The 17,719-nt window shown below is 32.2% G+C and overlaps 3 protein-coding genes across 5 annotated transcripts; 1 reads left to right on the top strand and 2 right to left on the bottom strand.

Moving 5' to 3' along the window:
• Nucleotides 1–565: 565 nt before the first annotated feature.
• MAP70-5 (microtubule-associated proteins 70-5) lies at nt 566–7,270 on the top strand. 3 transcript variants are annotated; one of them, XM_068640165.2, is made up of 12 exons: nt 566–631; nt 749–994; nt 4,177–4,262; nt 4,538–4,603; nt 4,696–4,866; nt 4,958–5,128; nt 5,213–5,368; nt 5,476–5,622; nt 5,915–5,986; nt 6,065–6,643; nt 6,723–6,871; nt 6,969–7,270. In XM_068640165.2, the coding sequence occupies exons 2-12, from the start codon at nt 895–897 to the stop codon at nt 6,985–6,987; spliced, it is 1,716 nt and encodes a 571-aa protein (XP_068496266.1). In that variant the 5' UTR covers nt 566–631; nt 749–894; the 3' UTR covers nt 6,988–7,270. The 3 variants fall into 3 exon arrangements, with proteins under 3 accessions (XP_068496266.1, XP_090159417.1, XP_068496267.1); XM_090303291.1 differs by having other exon boundaries at nt 569–994; XM_068640166.2 differs by lacking the exon at nt 566–631 and having other exon boundaries at nt 844–994; nt 4,498–4,603.
• Nucleotides 7,271–9,218: 1,948 nt separating this feature from the next.
• Nucleotides 9,219–11,710, bottom strand: LOC137832144 (pentatricopeptide repeat-containing protein At4g16390, chloroplastic). Its single transcript, XM_068640164.2, has one exon. It carries the CDS (start codon nt 11,601–11,603, stop codon nt 9,480–9,482), a length of 2,124 nt encoding a protein of 707 aa, XP_068496265.1. The 5' UTR covers nt 11,604–11,710; the 3' UTR covers nt 9,219–9,479.
• A 3,279-nt stretch (nt 11,711–14,989) lies between these two features.
• LOC137832143 (pentatricopeptide repeat-containing protein At4g16390, chloroplastic) lies at nt 14,990–17,469 on the bottom strand. The gene has a single exon (XM_068640162.2). It carries the CDS (start codon nt 17,370–17,372, stop codon nt 15,222–15,224), a length of 2,151 nt encoding a protein of 716 aa, XP_068496263.2. The 5' UTR covers nt 17,373–17,469; the 3' UTR covers nt 14,990–15,221.
• Between the last annotated feature and the right edge of the window lie 250 nt (nt 17,470–17,719).

The following is a 17,719-nucleotide window of genomic DNA, read 5'->3' as shown; positions in this document are numbered from 1 at the left end:
ATATCACAAATACTAAACGCTTATATTATATTAATAAAGAAGCACATGAAAGAGAATTGAGATGTGTAGAGAACTATTAATATTTTATTAATATATGTTTTTATATTATAATAAAATAAAATAATTTACTTTTTCATATTTTGTGAAAATATTTTAATTTTTTTATTTTAAATATAATTTCTTTATTAAGGTTTTATTATTTTTTTTTAATTTAAAATTTATCTTACTTCTTGTTTGTATTTCTAAAAATGTTTTCTTATATTAAATTATTTTATAATTTTTTATTTTACATTAACTAAATCACTTACAATTTTTTCATTCAAATTTATTAATTTTCTTCACTTCTTTTCTTTTTCACCCCCATCCAATCCAAACAAACCCAACAAATTCTTGAACTGTGACTTCTCACTGTAACTTTTATAACAATTATTTCAAGATTTGTACTGATTATAGTTTTGATAGTTAACCATACACAGAAATTAAACGGGAAAACTAAAAGAAAAATAGAAAGAGGGTAACTGTTGCTGTCAAGCTAGAATTAAGGAGAAGCTAAAGTAGAAGCATGCTTATGCATTTCATTTGTCAAGTTTAGTTTGCTTCAGTGCAGGGAAAGCTCGTTCCTCTCTTTGCGGTCAATTAATTTCTTATACGAACACACTTTCTTTCTTCTTCTTTTTCCTTCTCTCATCATTATTATTATTACTATATTCTACCCTTTTAAAATCATCTTTTGTTGTTGGTGTTCTAGGATTAAACCTGAACCAGTGCACTTGTCAGCATCAGGTAAAAAAACCAAAGCACACAAAAGAGTTATAAATAGCCACTGAGCAAGCCCCATTTTTTGTTGAACAAAGGCTATTGGTGTGAGGATTTGGCCGCACTAGAAAGAGAAGAATGGTGGCCAGCGAAGAGGTATACAGTGGGGAAGAACTTCCTCTTGTCCAACCAGATCCTGTGGGGTTACAGATTGATCGTTTGCAAAACCAGCTCACAGGTTCATATCATAACTTTTACTTTCTCTTCTTCACCATTATTCTTTTTAACTTCCTTTTTCATAGTCTTATCATGTTGCAGTATGCGAATGGGATTGACTTTCTTGCAGTTAAGTCTATGTTTTGAAACTTTAGCAGACCTGATTTGGATAATTCTCATCATCTACTCACAACAAAAGAGATAAAACCAAGAGTTTATTTGTCAACTCACACGGTTTACTATCTAAAAAACATGCTAAACAAAGTTCTTGCAGTTTTTCATTAGATCACTGTGCATAAACTTTTAATGCACATGGCTAATTTTCACCTTAATAAAGTTTAAGTTATAATTACTTAATGCACCTCAAGTTTTGAATAAGTTAGATAAAATAACTTCTCAATATGATAGTACAGAATTTTTTTAGGATAGAATATATTAATCTTTCATAAGACACTGTTTTGCTTGAGACATAGAGATTACAAAAATCTTCAAGAATTTAACTTAAACAGCTGATTGTACACAGTTAGATCACATAAGTTTATTTTAATTTGTATGAGAACTTTTATCTATATTTTGTTTTACTTTAAATAAATTGAAAATTTGATCCACAATATTATCTAGATATAAACTTCAATATCAAAATTTAATTAAAAATAAATTTGATTGAATTGATTTATGTGTATAGAGCATAGATGTAAACATGGTCTTAATACAAATTAGTTTTAGACTTATAATTACTAAAATATGACTTTTCTTATATGATATTATTATTATTAAAATAATAATATAATATAAAGTTGAAATTATCTCTCCATATATATATATATAATATATATGTGTGTGTGTGAATAATATTTTACTGAATGTACAAGTAATAAAATGTAACTTTGACGTTAAGAGTTAAAACTAAATTCAGAACCAAACAACAGCACGTGCAGGACATTAAATACTAAGCCTATGTTTTTGGAAATACGTTGGCAAGATGTTGAACGTATGTTGAGAGAAGCACAGCTTTATTACTTTTTTTAGTTGAGCATACGTTCACACCCTCCAAACTGAGCTTTGCCTTCCTCAATGCTTAAACAAACAGAAACTTCAACTTTTAAGTAAACTATGGAGTTTAAATGCTTTTTATATATCTTGAGAACTAAGGACACATTAAGTTTAAGTACATGTTTTATTGTTTATTTTATTAATTATTATAGAAATGATGGATGCATTGCTTTTAATTCTTTCTTATTTTCCATTACAAGAAAATTATTAAATAGAAATTAATTTTAGAGAGAAAAATAATTAATTACTTTATTGACTAAATTAGAGAGAAACTAGAAAAAATTGGTTTCTAAATTAACTTGTATTATTGTTAAATAGTTTATAAATTGGTATCTAATTAGGAACCAAGGTTTTTCTACCAAATTTAGAATCTAAATAATTGGTAGCTAATTAGATACCAATTTATAAACTATTTAACAATAATATAAACTAATTTAGAAACTAATTTTTTGTTTGTTTATAATTTAGTTAATATAGTAACTAATTATTTTTTTTCTCTAAAATTAGTTTCTATTTATTCGTATTCAAACTTTAATTAAGATGATGACAACAATATTACTTCATTATTTTCTTCTATTTATAAATTCGAAAAGAAATAAGGTAAAAAAATAATATAATTGTAATTATTAGTAAGAGAAATAAAGTATAAATTAACATAATAAAATAATTTTAAAACACCATAATCCAATAACAAATAAGATAAATTTGTTATATTTTGAAGGGTTAAATATTTTTTCATTCTATATTTTAAAAATTGGTTTTTTTCCTTAGTTCAAATTTTCTTGTAAGTATTTGTAGTAAAAAAAAATATTGAAACGTATTATTGTCAATTTTTTAGAATGTGTGATTGACAATTTTTTTACGTGACAAACATAAATTTTCAGTATATTTTTTAAAATTATTTTATACTCAATTATTATTGACGTAAATGTTGTAATATTATTTTATACTCAATTTAAAAAAATTACTATACTTATTTCAATAGTTTCATCATTATAAATATCGAGGAGGTCAAAAATTATTTCAAAATTATCCTATCTTCAAAATTATCTTAAAAATCACGCTAACAATATTTATAATTAAATAATATTATAAAATACCATTAAACTCTATAATCAAACATAAAATATACCATCTTCTTTCTATCATTCAACCTTCTTCTTTTTTGCCTCAAAATAATTTATATGTTAGAATTTCAAAGTGTAATTAGTTTCTTCTCTAATTATGCCCTTGTGTCATAGCTAGCTACCATAAGGAGATAAGTAAAAAAACTGTAATATAATTTATCACCACTTTTAACTAAGTTTTTTTTAGTTAAAATATATCCATTAAAAAAATTTAAAATCCATATGCATTAACCTTAAGTTCTTAGAGATATAGGAAAAAAAGTAGTATTACATAAAAAAAATCTCTACAGTTTCAAAAACTAGGTTTTATATGTTTGGTTTCAGTTTATATTAATATTAATTGCTTGAAATAGGAGACTTAAAAAAATTGTTAATAGGATAAATCTAGTTAACTAGTAAGGGAACCGGAAGAAGCATGTTTGTTCACAACTAAGAATAATTTAAGTGAAACTTAAATTGATACTTTTTTAAAAGTGAGAAAAGAAGTTTCTTTTTCCTTCAAAATTAATTGCACTGTGTTAGAAAACTCCAAAGAAAGATAACTTGCAGTATATCAAAGAACAGAGATTAATCAATAGAGATGGGGTTTTAAAAATCAAAAGGATATATTTTTGTCATCATGGTTAGTTGTCAAAGAAAAGGTATATATGATAGCTTGTATATTGTTAAATATTTTTCACAGATCTTAGTTAATGATGGCATCAATTTAAAATACGATTTTGACTTAAGTAAATAGTTATGTTTAACTTATGTTTCCTTTTCTGCTTATAATGTCTCATGAATTCATTTTTCGTTGTTTCACTTTATGTGTTTATTGCCTTGTTGTAAGATTTATTATTATTTGTGTAGAGGGTTTATTTATTAAACTCGTTTTTGAGTATTTCCCTAAAAATCTAATTTATTTTTCTTTTCGTTCACCACAAAATGAAAACGAAGAATAAATTATTATAGTGAATTTCTTTTTTAATCTACTTTATTTAAATTTGTGTTTCACCTATAAAATTATGAGTGAACCTCATTGCAGAAAAGGCCAAGGAACTAGCAACTTGCCAGAGTGAAATCAAGGCCTTGAGGGCGACTGAAGCTAAAAAGGACAAGGCCATAGAAGAGGTATTTCTTTTTTAATTTAACTGAAGTACACTTGCAATGTATAATGATTATTTTGAAATCATAACTAGCATGATTTCTGATTGGTTGATTGTGTCAAAATCTTTAGGCATATTGATATACAGTTCAGTTTTTGAGACTGTTAGTTGATTAAATCAGATAATTGTTTTAGATGTAGTTGATTGAGTTGCACAACGATACATGTGTTTGTTTATAACAAGATATACAAATTTCTCAGTCACAAAACAATGGCTGTAATTATCATTCTTCAATTCCAGCTGAGAAATGAAGTGAGTAAGCTGGACGAGAGACTTGGACTTACTCAGGATCATCTTAAACACAAGGTACACCAAACTGGTACTAATATCTCTAGAAACTTGGAACCGTGTCAAACCATAGTAAATTCTAAAAATGCATATGCCTCAATTTTATGCAGAAGCTAGAAATCAAGAAACTGACAGAGGAAAAGAGAGATGCATTGGCCGCACAATATGCTGCAGAAGCCACTCTTAGAAGGCTACACGCAGATCAGAAGGAAGATGATTTTGTTCCTCTTGAAAGTGTCATTACTCCTCTTGAGGCTGAGATTAAGATGTACAGGAATGAGGTAGTAATACTGCAATTTCCACCAAAGACACTCTTACAAGGAGTGAATTGTGAATAATAATGAAAATTCTAACATTCATTTTTGCATTCAGATTGCAGCTCTCCAAGAAGATAAGAAAGCTTTGGAACGGCTCACAAAGTCAAAAGAGGCAGCATTGCTTGAAGCAGAGAAGATTTTAAGAACTGCACTGGAGAGAGTTTTAATAGTTGAGGAAGTTCAGAATGAAAATTTTGACTTGAAGAGACAGATTGAGATCTGCCAGGCATACTTTTTATGATTCCATTTTCACACGTAGTTTCTGTAGTAAATGTAAGTACTTGGCTAAATTACAAATTTCCATGAGCAGGAGGAGAACAAAATTTTAGAGAAAACGCATCGCCAAAAGATTTTGGAAGTTGAAAAACTTAGCCAAACGATCTATGAACTTGAGGAGGTCATCTTATCCAGTGGAGTCAATGCTAATGCTGTTCGCGATTATCAGCGACAAATTTCTGAATTGCAGGTAGACAATTCTTATGGCTGCTGCCATTTTGAACTTGATTTTGAACACATTGACTTTCTTCATTCTGGTTGATCCATTTAGTGACATAATTTAACACAAATTTTCAGGAGGAGAAGAGGACACTGGAGAGGGAACTAGCAAGAGTAAAAGTTTCAGCCAATAGAGTTGCAACGGTTGTGGCAAATGAGTGGAAGGACGAGAATGACAAGGTCATGCCTGTCAAACAATGGTTGGAAGAGAGAAGGATAATGCAGGTATATCTTCCCATAAGAATCTTCTTTGGAGCTCATGTGGTTCTGCCTATTCAATCCAAAAACACTACTACTTCTGTTAGTGACACAGCTTTTCCTTCAGTAAAATCAAGACTATGATGCATAAGAAAATAATTAAAAAGTTCCGAAGTCCATAAAGAAAAAGAAAATTTGAACTCTTGACTATACGTTAAAATGCTGAAGAAGGCAACTCAAAAAGGATTTTTTATTGTAATTTTTGGTCATTTGAGTGAGCAAAAAAGTTTTATGATCAAGTATGTCCATGCATATGCAGGCAGAGATGCAACGCTTGAAAGAAAAGCTAGCTATATCAGAGAGAACAGCAAAGGCGGAGTCACAATTGAAGGTAACTTTTTTTCCTTTCATGTAAGCGTGCAGATACAGTTTTTAGTGATAACTAATGTTATCTGGTAATTTTTCTCAGGATAAACTGAAGCTGAGGTTAAAAACACTAGAAGAAGGCTTAAAGCATTTCTCAAATAGTTCAAATTCTGGATCTGAAAAGGCACAGAAGTCTAACATCTTAAGCTTCCTAACGACCAATGGTGGACTGAGAAACAGATCCACATCACAACCAAGGGGATCTACTGCAGGAAGCTCTTTGTTCCCAAAGACAAATGTAAAAAACAACATCGAGAGTGTTACTGCGAACCTAATACCGGGCAGCATTCTAAGAAAGAAATGTAGTTCTGCAGAAAACATGTTGAAGAAAGGAATATGGGCATCAAGAAATAAAGTTGTTGATAGTGATGAAAAAGAAAATAAGATGCAGGTGAACACAGGCATCAATTCAAATAAACGCAGTGATGAAAGAGAAGCAGCACAAATTAAAACCACAGTTGAAGATGATGAAGACTCTAAAAGCAATAGCTGTAATGATTTAGGCAGCAATGACGTGGTCTCAGGATTTCTGTATGATAAGCTTCAAAAAGAGGTCATCAATTTGAGGAAGTCTTGTGAAATTAAAGAGAGTAGTTTGCATACGAAAGAAGAAGAAATAAAGGTACTAGTAACAGCTATGCCCCCAACCCTACCCCTTAGTACTTTAGAACTGAAGGTAAGAAATATCCTTTTATTTTCAGATGCTCACAAAGAAAGTGGATGCACTGACAAAGGCTATGGAGATAGAGTGGAAGAAAATGAAAAGGGAAGCAGCTGCTAGAGACAAGGAGGCTGCTTCAATAAAATCAGATGATAACAGGAAAATCAGACGCTCAAACTCCTCCAGAAGGTTCTGTAACTTTTTTCCTTTTGAATGACCAAAACCTGTGTCTGTTCTTTGAGATTTATTGATACTATCCCTTAACATTTTTATAAAAATACTGCAGGATGATGAAAGATCATTGAAGAGTCTTTACTTAGAGAAACTGAAGGCAATTTATTAATCAATGGGATCTTTGTGATTTTTCTTTATAAATAAAAAAAACAAAAATTTAGTGAGGTAGTATGTTGAAATAAAGTTCCAACGGGGAAGGCTGACTCTGTACATACTACATACACTAAATTTAATTGGCATCCTTTGTGCTGTTATTGTGAGTATTGCATACATACTACACACGATTGTCAAATGTATCTTCAGAGAGATGAAACATGATGAACACATGGAAAATAATTGAATTACATTTCTGCATTTCGTGTATCAGAAAACTTATTTACCAAAGGTTATCATAAAGCAACAATTCCTGAATCCTGAGTGATTTTGAGAATCATTCTAAAACATAAAAAACTTATGGTACGAACGAGTACGACAGTAAACTCACTTATAATTGAGCATTTAAGGATATATCTAAAAACCACTAAGCAGAAGCAGATTATATTCTATCATATAATAGGAATAGCGTGGATAATTTCCTTAAAGTAGTATCACTTAAGCAACGGAAATTGACAAAATCTCATTCTCATTGTTAATCCAAGAACATGAACAACAGTCCGCATTCAATACTCCTACATATTCTATGCGTGAAAAACTCTTTATAAGAGAAAAAAAGGGATGTATGTTGCTAATCTTTTGTTTTTTCTTCCCCTGCTGCTATATTAAAAAGTTGAGCAGGTAAACATCCTTAATTTACTGACAAAATACAACCTAGCATCTTTCAGAAAATTTGCATAAACTACAAATAAACTTCATTACACAGCTGATGATGGGAACTTAAAGAGCAATCTTCCCATCGTTTAGTAGTTATGCACCTCCTGAATGGTTGGCAAAGATGGAAACCATTTTTGGCACCCTCTCAACCCAGAACTTCGCCTGACACGAGCAACTCTGCGTTGGATTTGGAACTTCTTTGATCCACGTAACAGCAATTCCAATTCTTCTGCAGTCACCACAATCTTCACACTCCTAGTCTTCAACTTTCTGTTGTTAGTTGTCCTACAAGGTACCAAAGGCATATCAGATTGCAACATAAATGGTGCAAGCTGGTAAACCTCCCCATGCTGCAGCTTCCTACGCACCACGATGTAACGCTTTTTAGAAGCAGATTTCATCCTTTCAACTGCCACTGGGGTATCAACCTCTACTTCTTTTCCTTCAATTAGAGGACATCTGTTTTGCTTCTTTGGTTGAGAGTGGCAAGCCATAAAATTCCCCATTTTGCATACGATGAAATGAACAAGGACTCACCCTTATATGGAGAGAGTTGAGTCAATTTAAGTTGGATAAAATATTAACGTGCAAACCATCATTGGTCCCATTCCTTTTGTTCTAAGTATTGACTTCTTTTAAAATAAGAATGTACAGAAGTGTTATGCTCCATTCTGTCGAAAAGCCAAAATGAGGTGTGACTGGACAGGCACTCAGGTCCATGTAGGACTTGAAGTTGCAAGCACATAACTCCAAAACTATTCTCTCAACAAAGTCAAAAGCCCTTTATTCGTTAATTTGCCAACCTTTGTCCAGACAATTAATTATTAAATATAATAATAGCAGTACACTCAAACCATAAACTAAAGTCAATCCCACATGATAAAACAATTGACAAAAAAAGGTCAACCGTCACGTTCAATGTAAAGGTCAACCTCAACCTTCTTTTCAGTTGTATATTGAGCTGTAGCAAGTGCATGTGGAAATACTAGTTAATATAATTTTAGATAAATATTGTTCTATGTTAAAGAATTGATTTTGACTTAAAAGTAATTTTAAGCAGCTTTTGTGTTAGGAACTTTACTAACCAGTGAGATAAAATCATCTAAACATTAATCACATCACTTTAAAATTAATTTTACTAACATTGATCCAAACACACAAAATTGAAATAGTTGAAAAGTGGAAAGGACTACGACACTTGATTCATAGATTAGAACAAAGCCATGTCATTGTTTTCTGTACCATAATAAAAAAATTGCTAGGCTGTTTTCACTTTGTTGATCTCTACCATCTCCTAAATTTGCGGTCCTCAATTTGAGGATATAGATGCTGGCCCTCTAAACCTGCTTTCAGTTTAGAACAAGAGGTATCAGATTTTGTTTGTTTATGTAGAAAAAAGTAGGAACATGCGCCGCATCAACCTTGTCAAAATGAGAAACGCTTTAGTATACAGACTAGCATAAGACCAACTTGCACCCTGTGCACCTGCCTGTCCTGGCCAAAACAATTCCAGTACCCATTTTTATTCAATCAATACTACTAATATCCAACAACATTCGGGATTGAAATTCATCAGAGCCAATAACTAATTACTTTCTAGATATTAATATCAGGCCGCTTTCATCATTCACAATGTAAAACATCCAAAACAAAAACAAATTTCCAGAAACTACTTATACCAAAATTTTCTCCAGCGGTATAGGAAAATGCATAAAGTCAACATGCCAAGGTTGCCTAATAGTAAACAACAATTTCATTGGGGAAGAGCCACAGTTGAGCCCCTGGACTGCAGCCATGATGTGGCTGCTTCACTGGTAGCCAAAAACCAGCCATCCTTATTGGCAGCCTTATGGAATGGAGCTTTAAGTTCCTTCAGATATGATTCAAAAACAGTAGGCAAAACTTTATCTGAAAGCCTGTGTTTCCCATGCCCAGTGTTGATTCCAAGTAGTGGTGGAAGCTCTTCCCCCGATTCCAAAGCCTTAGACAAGTCATTTATCCAAACACTTAAGGCAGTCAGAGCAGCTCCAACTGAGAGTCTCTTTAGATACAGACACCACTTATCTTGAGACCTTGACTGTATATCAGTATATATCCGAAGAGACAACCCGAGATCCAAAAGGTCACGAGCTCTGTCGGGCACATCCAAGTTCACACAAAGATCAATTAAACAATTACACATGGACTTTTTTACATCAGGTTCAGTTGAATTAAAAAGTTCTAATGCTTCCTTTCTAAAATGTTCACCATCCTCGTGCTTTTTCATCAAATAACTTAACACAGACCCAAGCACTGGATTAGCCTTCTCAATGCAACCTGCGAGCTTACCAGGTTCTTCTTTTGGTACTTGGGACATTGCATATAGAAGACAATCACAGAAGCGACCATCAGGACTGATGCCCAAATCCATGAGCTGATTAAATATCTTTACAACATCATCAGTTCGCTTGGCTTTTCCATAGCAATGGACAAGTGATGTAAAAACTATTACATCAGGCTGAAATCCAGATTCCATCATTTCATTGAACATGGCTTCCATCTCTGAAATTTTGCTTAGGCAAGAGTACATGTTGATCAAGGATGCATATGTAAATTTGTCTGGTCGGCAAGTCCCAGAACTTTTCATGTCTTCAAAAATTTTAACTGCTTCATCCACACAACCAACATTAGCACACATGTCAAAAAGCATGTTATAAAGAAATACATCGATATCCTTTCCTTTTTCCTTCATTTCCTTGTAAACTCTCATCGCATTCTTAATGAACCGGGCTCTACAATAGGCTTGTAACAGAGCTGCGTAGGTAGGCCAAGTTGGTGACAATCCATTATTTATCATCTCCTCATATATAGCTTTGGCTTCTCTGGCTCTCTTAGCTCTTCCCATGGCATACAACAGAGCATTATATGTTACCAAATTCGGCTTCGCACCAAGAACCTTCATATCATTGTAAACGTTCAAGCACTCATCATAATTCTCTGACATCCCAAACATCTTAACCAACCCCGAGAACACCACCGTGTCTATATGCCATTTCTCTGCTTTTGCACGATCGTACAGTTTCAAAGCCATGTCAGCATTACCAGTTCTTGCATAAGCATATATCATGGACGAGGACAAATTATTATCCGGTTCACACCCGAAAGAGGGCATCATCTCAAACCACTTCACAGCCTTATGTGGCAAAGAACACATGGAAGCGCAGCTAATCAAAGTTGAAAAAGTGATGAGATTAGGGTGGACCCCTCTTTGAAGCATTTCATCAAACAGCTTCTCTGCTCCTTCGAAATCCTTAAGCTCCCTAAACAGCTTCATGGTAACGTTGTAGAGAATAACGTGACTAGATGGTTTTATCTTCTGCTTGAAGTAGTTAACAGCGAGGAGTGCATTGCAGGGATTCGCCATGGCATCGAGAATAATGACGGCATCGCGTTCTAAAATGTTGTCCCCTAAAACGTTGAGGATTTCAGAGACGTGTTCGTGGGTGGGGTTGCATGAATCCAGAGACTTGGCGAGTTTGGTGAGAGGTGATGACATGGCATGAGTAGAATTCTTCCAAAGCTGTTTGGCTCTGGGGCTTTTGGGATTGACCCAGATGGGATTTTTTGATAAAGATGGAGATTTTGCAACTGGGTCGTCGAGTTTTGTGTCTTGTAGAGTGTTGGTGGCTTGGAGCAGGGTTTTGGGTTTAGAGAGGAGAGGAGAGAGTCCATGGGGGGCAGAAAAACTGAGAAGTTTGAAATGCCGGGAAGAGTTAGAGAATGAGATAGATGTGGTGATGGAGATGGATTTGCGATAATTGAGGGCATGAGAAGGAGGAGGAGGATAAGGGGAAGAAGACGATGAAGAAGAAGAGTTGAGAAGGTAAGATTTAGCCATTTTCCTTCCTTCTATCACACTGTGGGTACTCCAGAGTATATGATGCTCTGCTCAACAATGAAATTTCCTTTTTTTTTACTCTAACTTCATTTATTGAAAGAAGATACAAACTCATGTAGATGCAAGAGTGTAATAATATTTAATATTTTATAATACATTGCTCCCACCAATACACGATTTTACATCTGAAATTATAATGATACTTTATCAATTCTTATTTTATATATCACAAATTCATTACGTATAAAAAGAGTTATCAAAATATTATTAGTTAATCATAATCTATATATATATAAAGATTCTCCGTAAAAAATCGTTATCAATTCTAAATTTCGAGTATTTTGTATACTTCATAGTTATCAATTCTAAATTTTGAGTATTTTATAGTTTGTGGAGTAGTTTTTTTCTTATATCTTCATCTCTTAAAAATCATAGTTGTTATTCTTTCTTATCATTTGGTTTCTTAATCTTTCTTTGTAAAAAAATATGAATGAATGACAGCAGTTGTTTCTTTACTGATGACTCAATTTGTGACTGTGACCTCCGTGACCAATATTTGGTGGACGATCATCTTCGAAAAATGTCTCGTGTGGGAGATCTAGATGGAGATGTGAGAGAGAAGCAAAATAACTTATTCTTTTTAACTTCAATCACATCCTTCTTCATGGATTACCTATTCTTTTCATCACAAACGTGACATCGAAGCTTCTCCAAATTCACCAATAAAATTTTGAGTATATGATTTCTGATGTTATCTTTCTCGTGTGAGGCAGGGTAGAGGTTCGTTGCATTATGGATAAATGACCATTACGAAAGATTGAATCTTCATAACTTAGATTTGCAATGGTAACCTTTCGCAACCAGACCTCTAAATTTATTGTTTGGAGGCGATGCTCACACTCTTTTCTTGACATGTTTATTTTTATTCTTCTTTGTCAAATTAATCATTCTTTTATTTCATTTTATTTATTCGTTCAATTAAATTGAAAATTATTAATAAATATTAAGTATTAAATTTGTTTCTTTAATATTATAATAATATTATAACTTTAAAAATAATAATAATAAAAATAAAAAATACGAATATACAATTTATTTCCGCTAATTATAATAATTTAAATAAGGTATAATTTTAAATAAAACCAATATGTTCTTTATTTTAGTTTCTAGTCGCTCTCCATGTAGAAACAAATAAATTAAAGAATATATATATATATATATAAAGATTAAAACATAAAAAAAAGAAAAACTTCCATTAAAAACAATACTAATACACATTTATTGCAAACTATTTTCATTGTATTCTTAATATAAATTTCAATAAAATTGTTCTATTTTAAATTCCGTAACCTGACATTTAAAGATATTAGACAGCAGGACCTTTAAAATTTGTGTTTAGACTGAAAATAGACATTTTAAAGAGATTGAAATGCAAATATTTTGTACATGTAGGGATGAAATAAGTAATTAAACAACAAATAAGGGGAACATATTGATCAATTCACTTTCTCGGCGTAATCATAAATAAATTACTCGTGATTGGATTAAGAGATTTTTAACATATTTAAAATCAAATAATTGACGTCAAGTGGATTTTAATAAACTCTCATCAATCAAAGATGAATTTTGTTATATAATATAACTAAATAGTTATTAAAAAAACTTATTCATAAGTTTTAGTTTTAAAATAATTAAAATAAAAAAAATGCATTTTAAGCTCCTCCCAAGTTTTATCAAAATAAATTAAAAACTTATCAATTTAATTACAAGAGTCAGTAGAAAAAAAGTAGTGTCACTGGAAGCATTTTTTTAATATGAATAACAGTTTAAAAAAAAAAGTATAATCTTAAAAAATAATTTTAAAAAAAGTACGTGTTAATTATTTTCAGGGAAGAATTTAGGTAGTTATAATTAAGAATAGTAATCATGCAGTCACATATTTATTAAATAACTTTTGTTATTAAAATATGAAATTATATAATTAAAATTTATAAACTAAGGTAGTTACAAAATAAGTTATTAAAAAATAAATTTGTCAAATAAAAAAATGATATTAGAGATAATTAAAAAAAAGTATATCCTTTTATATAATAGTGTATATAATCGCGGTTAGGAGATAGTATTAAAAAAAGGTAAAACTCTATAAAATGTTAATTTATGCTTAGATTTTAGTTACAATATTTGAATTCATTTTTCATTTTTCATTTAATATTGCTAACATGTTTGATATTAAAATTTATTTCAAATTTCAATTAACTCAATAGTTTGAAATTCAAATAAATACTATTTCATTTACTTTATGTTTTCTGAGAAAAAGTCATTTACTCTGTATATAAAAACCATAAATTATATTATTGTTGTGCTCCAAATTTTAATGACACATATAATTACATCTTATGCAAATTCAACTGACTTAGTTTTTAAAAAAGTATTTCAAAATTATTTTAACATTTTGATCTTTTAATAAGAGTGCTAATAGTAATTTGGTAGCAAATCCATGGGAACAAACTCTTACTACAACACATTGCACATTAGTGGGCCGTTATGTCTCAAACACAGTACATAAAATTTTCAGGTTTTTTAAAATAAACATGAACAGTCACAAACCAAAAATTTCCAATTTACATTTCCAACACGAAAAAATTACATAAAAAAATATTAAACTCTAAACCCTAAACACAGTAATAATAAAAATTACATCAAAATTTTAAAAAATAAACCTTAAACCCTAAACACAATAATAATATTTTTTTATTGGAAATAACAACAATTTAGGACTAAAAAATAATATTAAAATATGTGTTACTATTTCGTGCCACCTTATTTATAATATTTGAAATATAATTTGGTGCAACTCCTTCTTGATGAAGACATACTCTCTTTTTATTTTCCTTGAACTCTATTCTCAATTTCTAATACTATTTATCTAAAATAATTCAGATATGCATCCACTTTGTTCATCCCCTCTTTTATAAATATTTTTAATAAATTTACTATTCCATTTCTTTTAACTATAAACAACTTACAAAAATAAATAAGTAAATAACCAAAATAATAAACTATATATTTATATAAACATAATTTATTATTAAAAAAATATGAGTCCTTACTGATGGCATAGACAAAGAATGTTATAACTTAATCTTCCTACAATATTTGAGGTGAAACATTTTATACTTTACCTACTGCTCCTACAATGCCCTGTAGTCTAACAATAAACATCAAATGTATCTGGCTCGGATAAGAGATTGCAAGATATCAGTATCAAATATTTCAAGAATATGTCATCTATGGATAATTTGATTTGGAGTTATGATGACCCGATTGCAGTATTTGGTTTTGGTTTACAAATGATGGCAACATCAAAAATAGAAACGTAGAACTAATAAAAAGGAAAATTAAGGCCATGATATTAGAAGCATGCATCTCTCTAGATCATGGAACAGCTGCAAAGAAATCTAGCCACTACACTAGATACTAGTATCAGGTCTTCAGTTACTCTACAAGATAACTGAAATTTTAACAAATATACATATCTTGAATCTACTAATGCAAAATTTCCCCTAAAGGAGAATAAAAATGCATAAATAACATGGCATATCATTCTTAAAACAGACACTATCCACTCTGAAAGGCCACTGTTGAACCACCTGAAACCTGAAAGTTCAAATCAGAAATTGATTCAGTTGAACTACTAGACTCCAGCCATGATATTGCTGCATCCCTTGTAACCAAAAACCAGCCAGACTTATCTGGAGCCTCATGGAATGGAGCATTGAGTTTCCTCAAATATGATTCACATACACTAACCAAACCTTTGTCTGAAACATACTTGTGTTTTCCCTGTCCAGTATTAACTCCAAGTAGAGGTGGAAGGTCTTCCCCTGATTCCAATGCCTTAGACAAGTCATTTATCCAAACATTTAATGCGGTCATAGCAGCTCCAATTGAGAGTTTCTTCAAATGTAAAGACCACTGATTTTGAGATCTGGATTGTAAATTTTTATATATTTCAAGCGTCAATCCCAAGTCCAGAAGGTCGCGTGCTCTGTTCGGCACATTCAGGCTGATACAAAGATCAATTAGACAATTGCATAAAGGCTTCTTTACTTTAACATCAATTGAATTAAGAAGTTCTGATATTTCCTTTCTAAAATCTCCATCACCCTTCTCTTCCACCAAATATCTTACTACAGAACCAAGCTGTGTATTAGCCTTCTCAATGCACTCTATTATCTTACCCAGCTCTTCTATCGGGGTTTGAGTCATAACATTAAGAAGACAACAACAGAATTGAACATCTGGAACAATGTCCAAATCCACGAGTTGCTTAAAAATCTTCACAACATCATCAGTTCGCTTAGCTTTCCCATAGCACTGGACAAGTGAGGTCAGAACATAAATAGTAGGCTGAAATCCAAACTGGATCATTTCGTTCAAAATTCCTTCTGCTTCTGAAACCTTCCCATTGCAGGAATATACCGTAATTAAGGATGAAAATGACAATCTGTTAGGCTGACAAGTCCCAGAACTTTTCATGTCTTCAAAAATTTCAACAGCTTCATCTATGCAACCAACATCAGCACACATAGCCAAGAGCCTGTTATAAAGATCCACACTCATATCCATTTCCTGCTCCTTCATTTCCTCATAAATACCGAAAGCATCGTCACTATATTGTGCTCCAGCATAAATTCGCAAAAGAGTAGAATAGGTTATAAAATCCGGCGAAACCCCATCAGCTACCATCTCTTTATATATATTTTTGGCCTGCCAGGACTTCTTACTCCTGAACAAGCCACCCAGCAGTGTGTTGTATGTCACCACGTTAGGCTTCACGCCAAGAACCTTCATTTCCTGAAAGATTCTCAAGCCCTCATCATAGTTCCCTGACACGCCATGCATTTTAATCAACGATGAGAATGTGGCTGCATCAAGGCTCCATTTCTCAGCTTTTGCACGATCATACAAGCTCAAAGCCATATCAACATTATTAGTTTGTGCATAAGCAGACACCATAGCCGAGTACACCATGGCATCGGGTTCACACCCGAAACTCCGCACTTTTTCAAACCATGCCACAGCTTTATTGGGCAAGGCACACATCCTAGCAGAATTAATCAAAGTCGAAAATGTAATGTTATCAGGTTTAACCCCTCTTTGAATCATTTCATCGAACAGCTTCTCTGCGCCTTCAAAATCCCTAGACTTCCTAAACGCCTTAAGGGTGACGTTATAGAGAACCACCTCGGTGTCTCCGGCGGGTTTAATCTTGTCAAGGAAGTACCTGAGAACAAAGTCCGCGGTAACGGAATTCACCATTTTGTCAAGAATGAACACAGCGTCACGTTCAGAAACATTGTCTCCTAGACCCTTCAAAATTGTGGACGCATGTTGAGCGGTGGGAGGAGCAGACGAGTTCAATGACTCGGCGAGTCTGGTGAGGTAACTGTACCTGGAGCTCGACGATTTGGTTCGGAAGTGTTTGGCTCGAGGACTGCTGGGATTAACCCAGACACGGGTTTTTGATAAAGACGAGGAATTTGCATCTGGGTCGCGAGAAACAGCGTCTTGGTGTGGCGCGAGGGTGTTAGGGTGGTGGAGAGAGGCTTTGGAGTGAAGCATAAGGCGTTTGCAGGAGGAAGTGACATTTGAGAATAGGAAATTGTGCAGAGAAGATGAAGAAGAAGACGATGAAGAGAATGAAGAGGGAAAAGATTGACGATTATGGAATAGGGAAGAGTGAGAGCTGCAAATATGAAAAGCCATTTTGCTTGGTTAGTCAGATACACACAAGTGTTTGGGTTTAGGCCTGTCAACAATGGATGTATTGTTTGCGCGCTTGGAGAGTTAACAGGGACGAGGATCAAATGTATTATTCTTTAATCTAATATATTTAAAACTGAAAAATCTCTTTAATAACTTGCCCATAAACTTGTAAAAATTATATAGATCGTATTTAAAGAAATTTTATATTGTATAAAAAATAAATTTTAAATTTAATTCAATTTATAAAATCTAATAAATTAAAGTTTACAATCATTTATATATTATATGAAATTTTTAATACATTCCTATTCCTTTACATCTTTAGACTTACGAACAAATGTATGAAT

Source organism: Phaseolus vulgaris, chromosome 6 (assembly GCF_051622355.1).
Source record: "Phaseolus vulgaris cultivar YP4 chromosome 6, ASM5162235v1, whole genome shotgun sequence".
NCBI lineage: Eukaryota > Viridiplantae > Streptophyta > Magnoliopsida > Fabales > Fabaceae > Phaseolus > Phaseolus vulgaris.
Note: the sequence above shows the minus strand (reverse complement) of the source record. Positions and strands in the feature narration are given on the sequence as shown.

Coding starts and splice junctions, on each gene's coding strand:
- LOC137832143 (XM_068640162.2), bottom strand. CDS start 17,372: ATGGCTTTTCATATTTGCAGCTCTCACTCTTCCCTATTCCATAATCGT.
- MAP70-5 (XM_068640165.2), top strand. CDS start 895: ATGGTGGCCAGCGAAGAGGTATACAGTGGGGAAGAACTTCCTCTTGTC. Junction 5,369..5,475: donor GACAAATTTCTGAATTGCAG/GTAGACAATTCT, acceptor ACAAATTTTCAG/GAGGAGAAGAGGACACTGGA. Junction 6,644..6,722: donor CGAAAGAAGAAGAAATAAAG/GTACTAGTAACA, acceptor TTTTATTTTCAG/ATGCTCACAAAGAAAGTGGA.
- LOC137832144 (XM_068640164.2), bottom strand. CDS start 11,603: ATGGCTAAATCTTACCTTCTCAACTCTTCTTCTTCATCGTCTTCTTCC.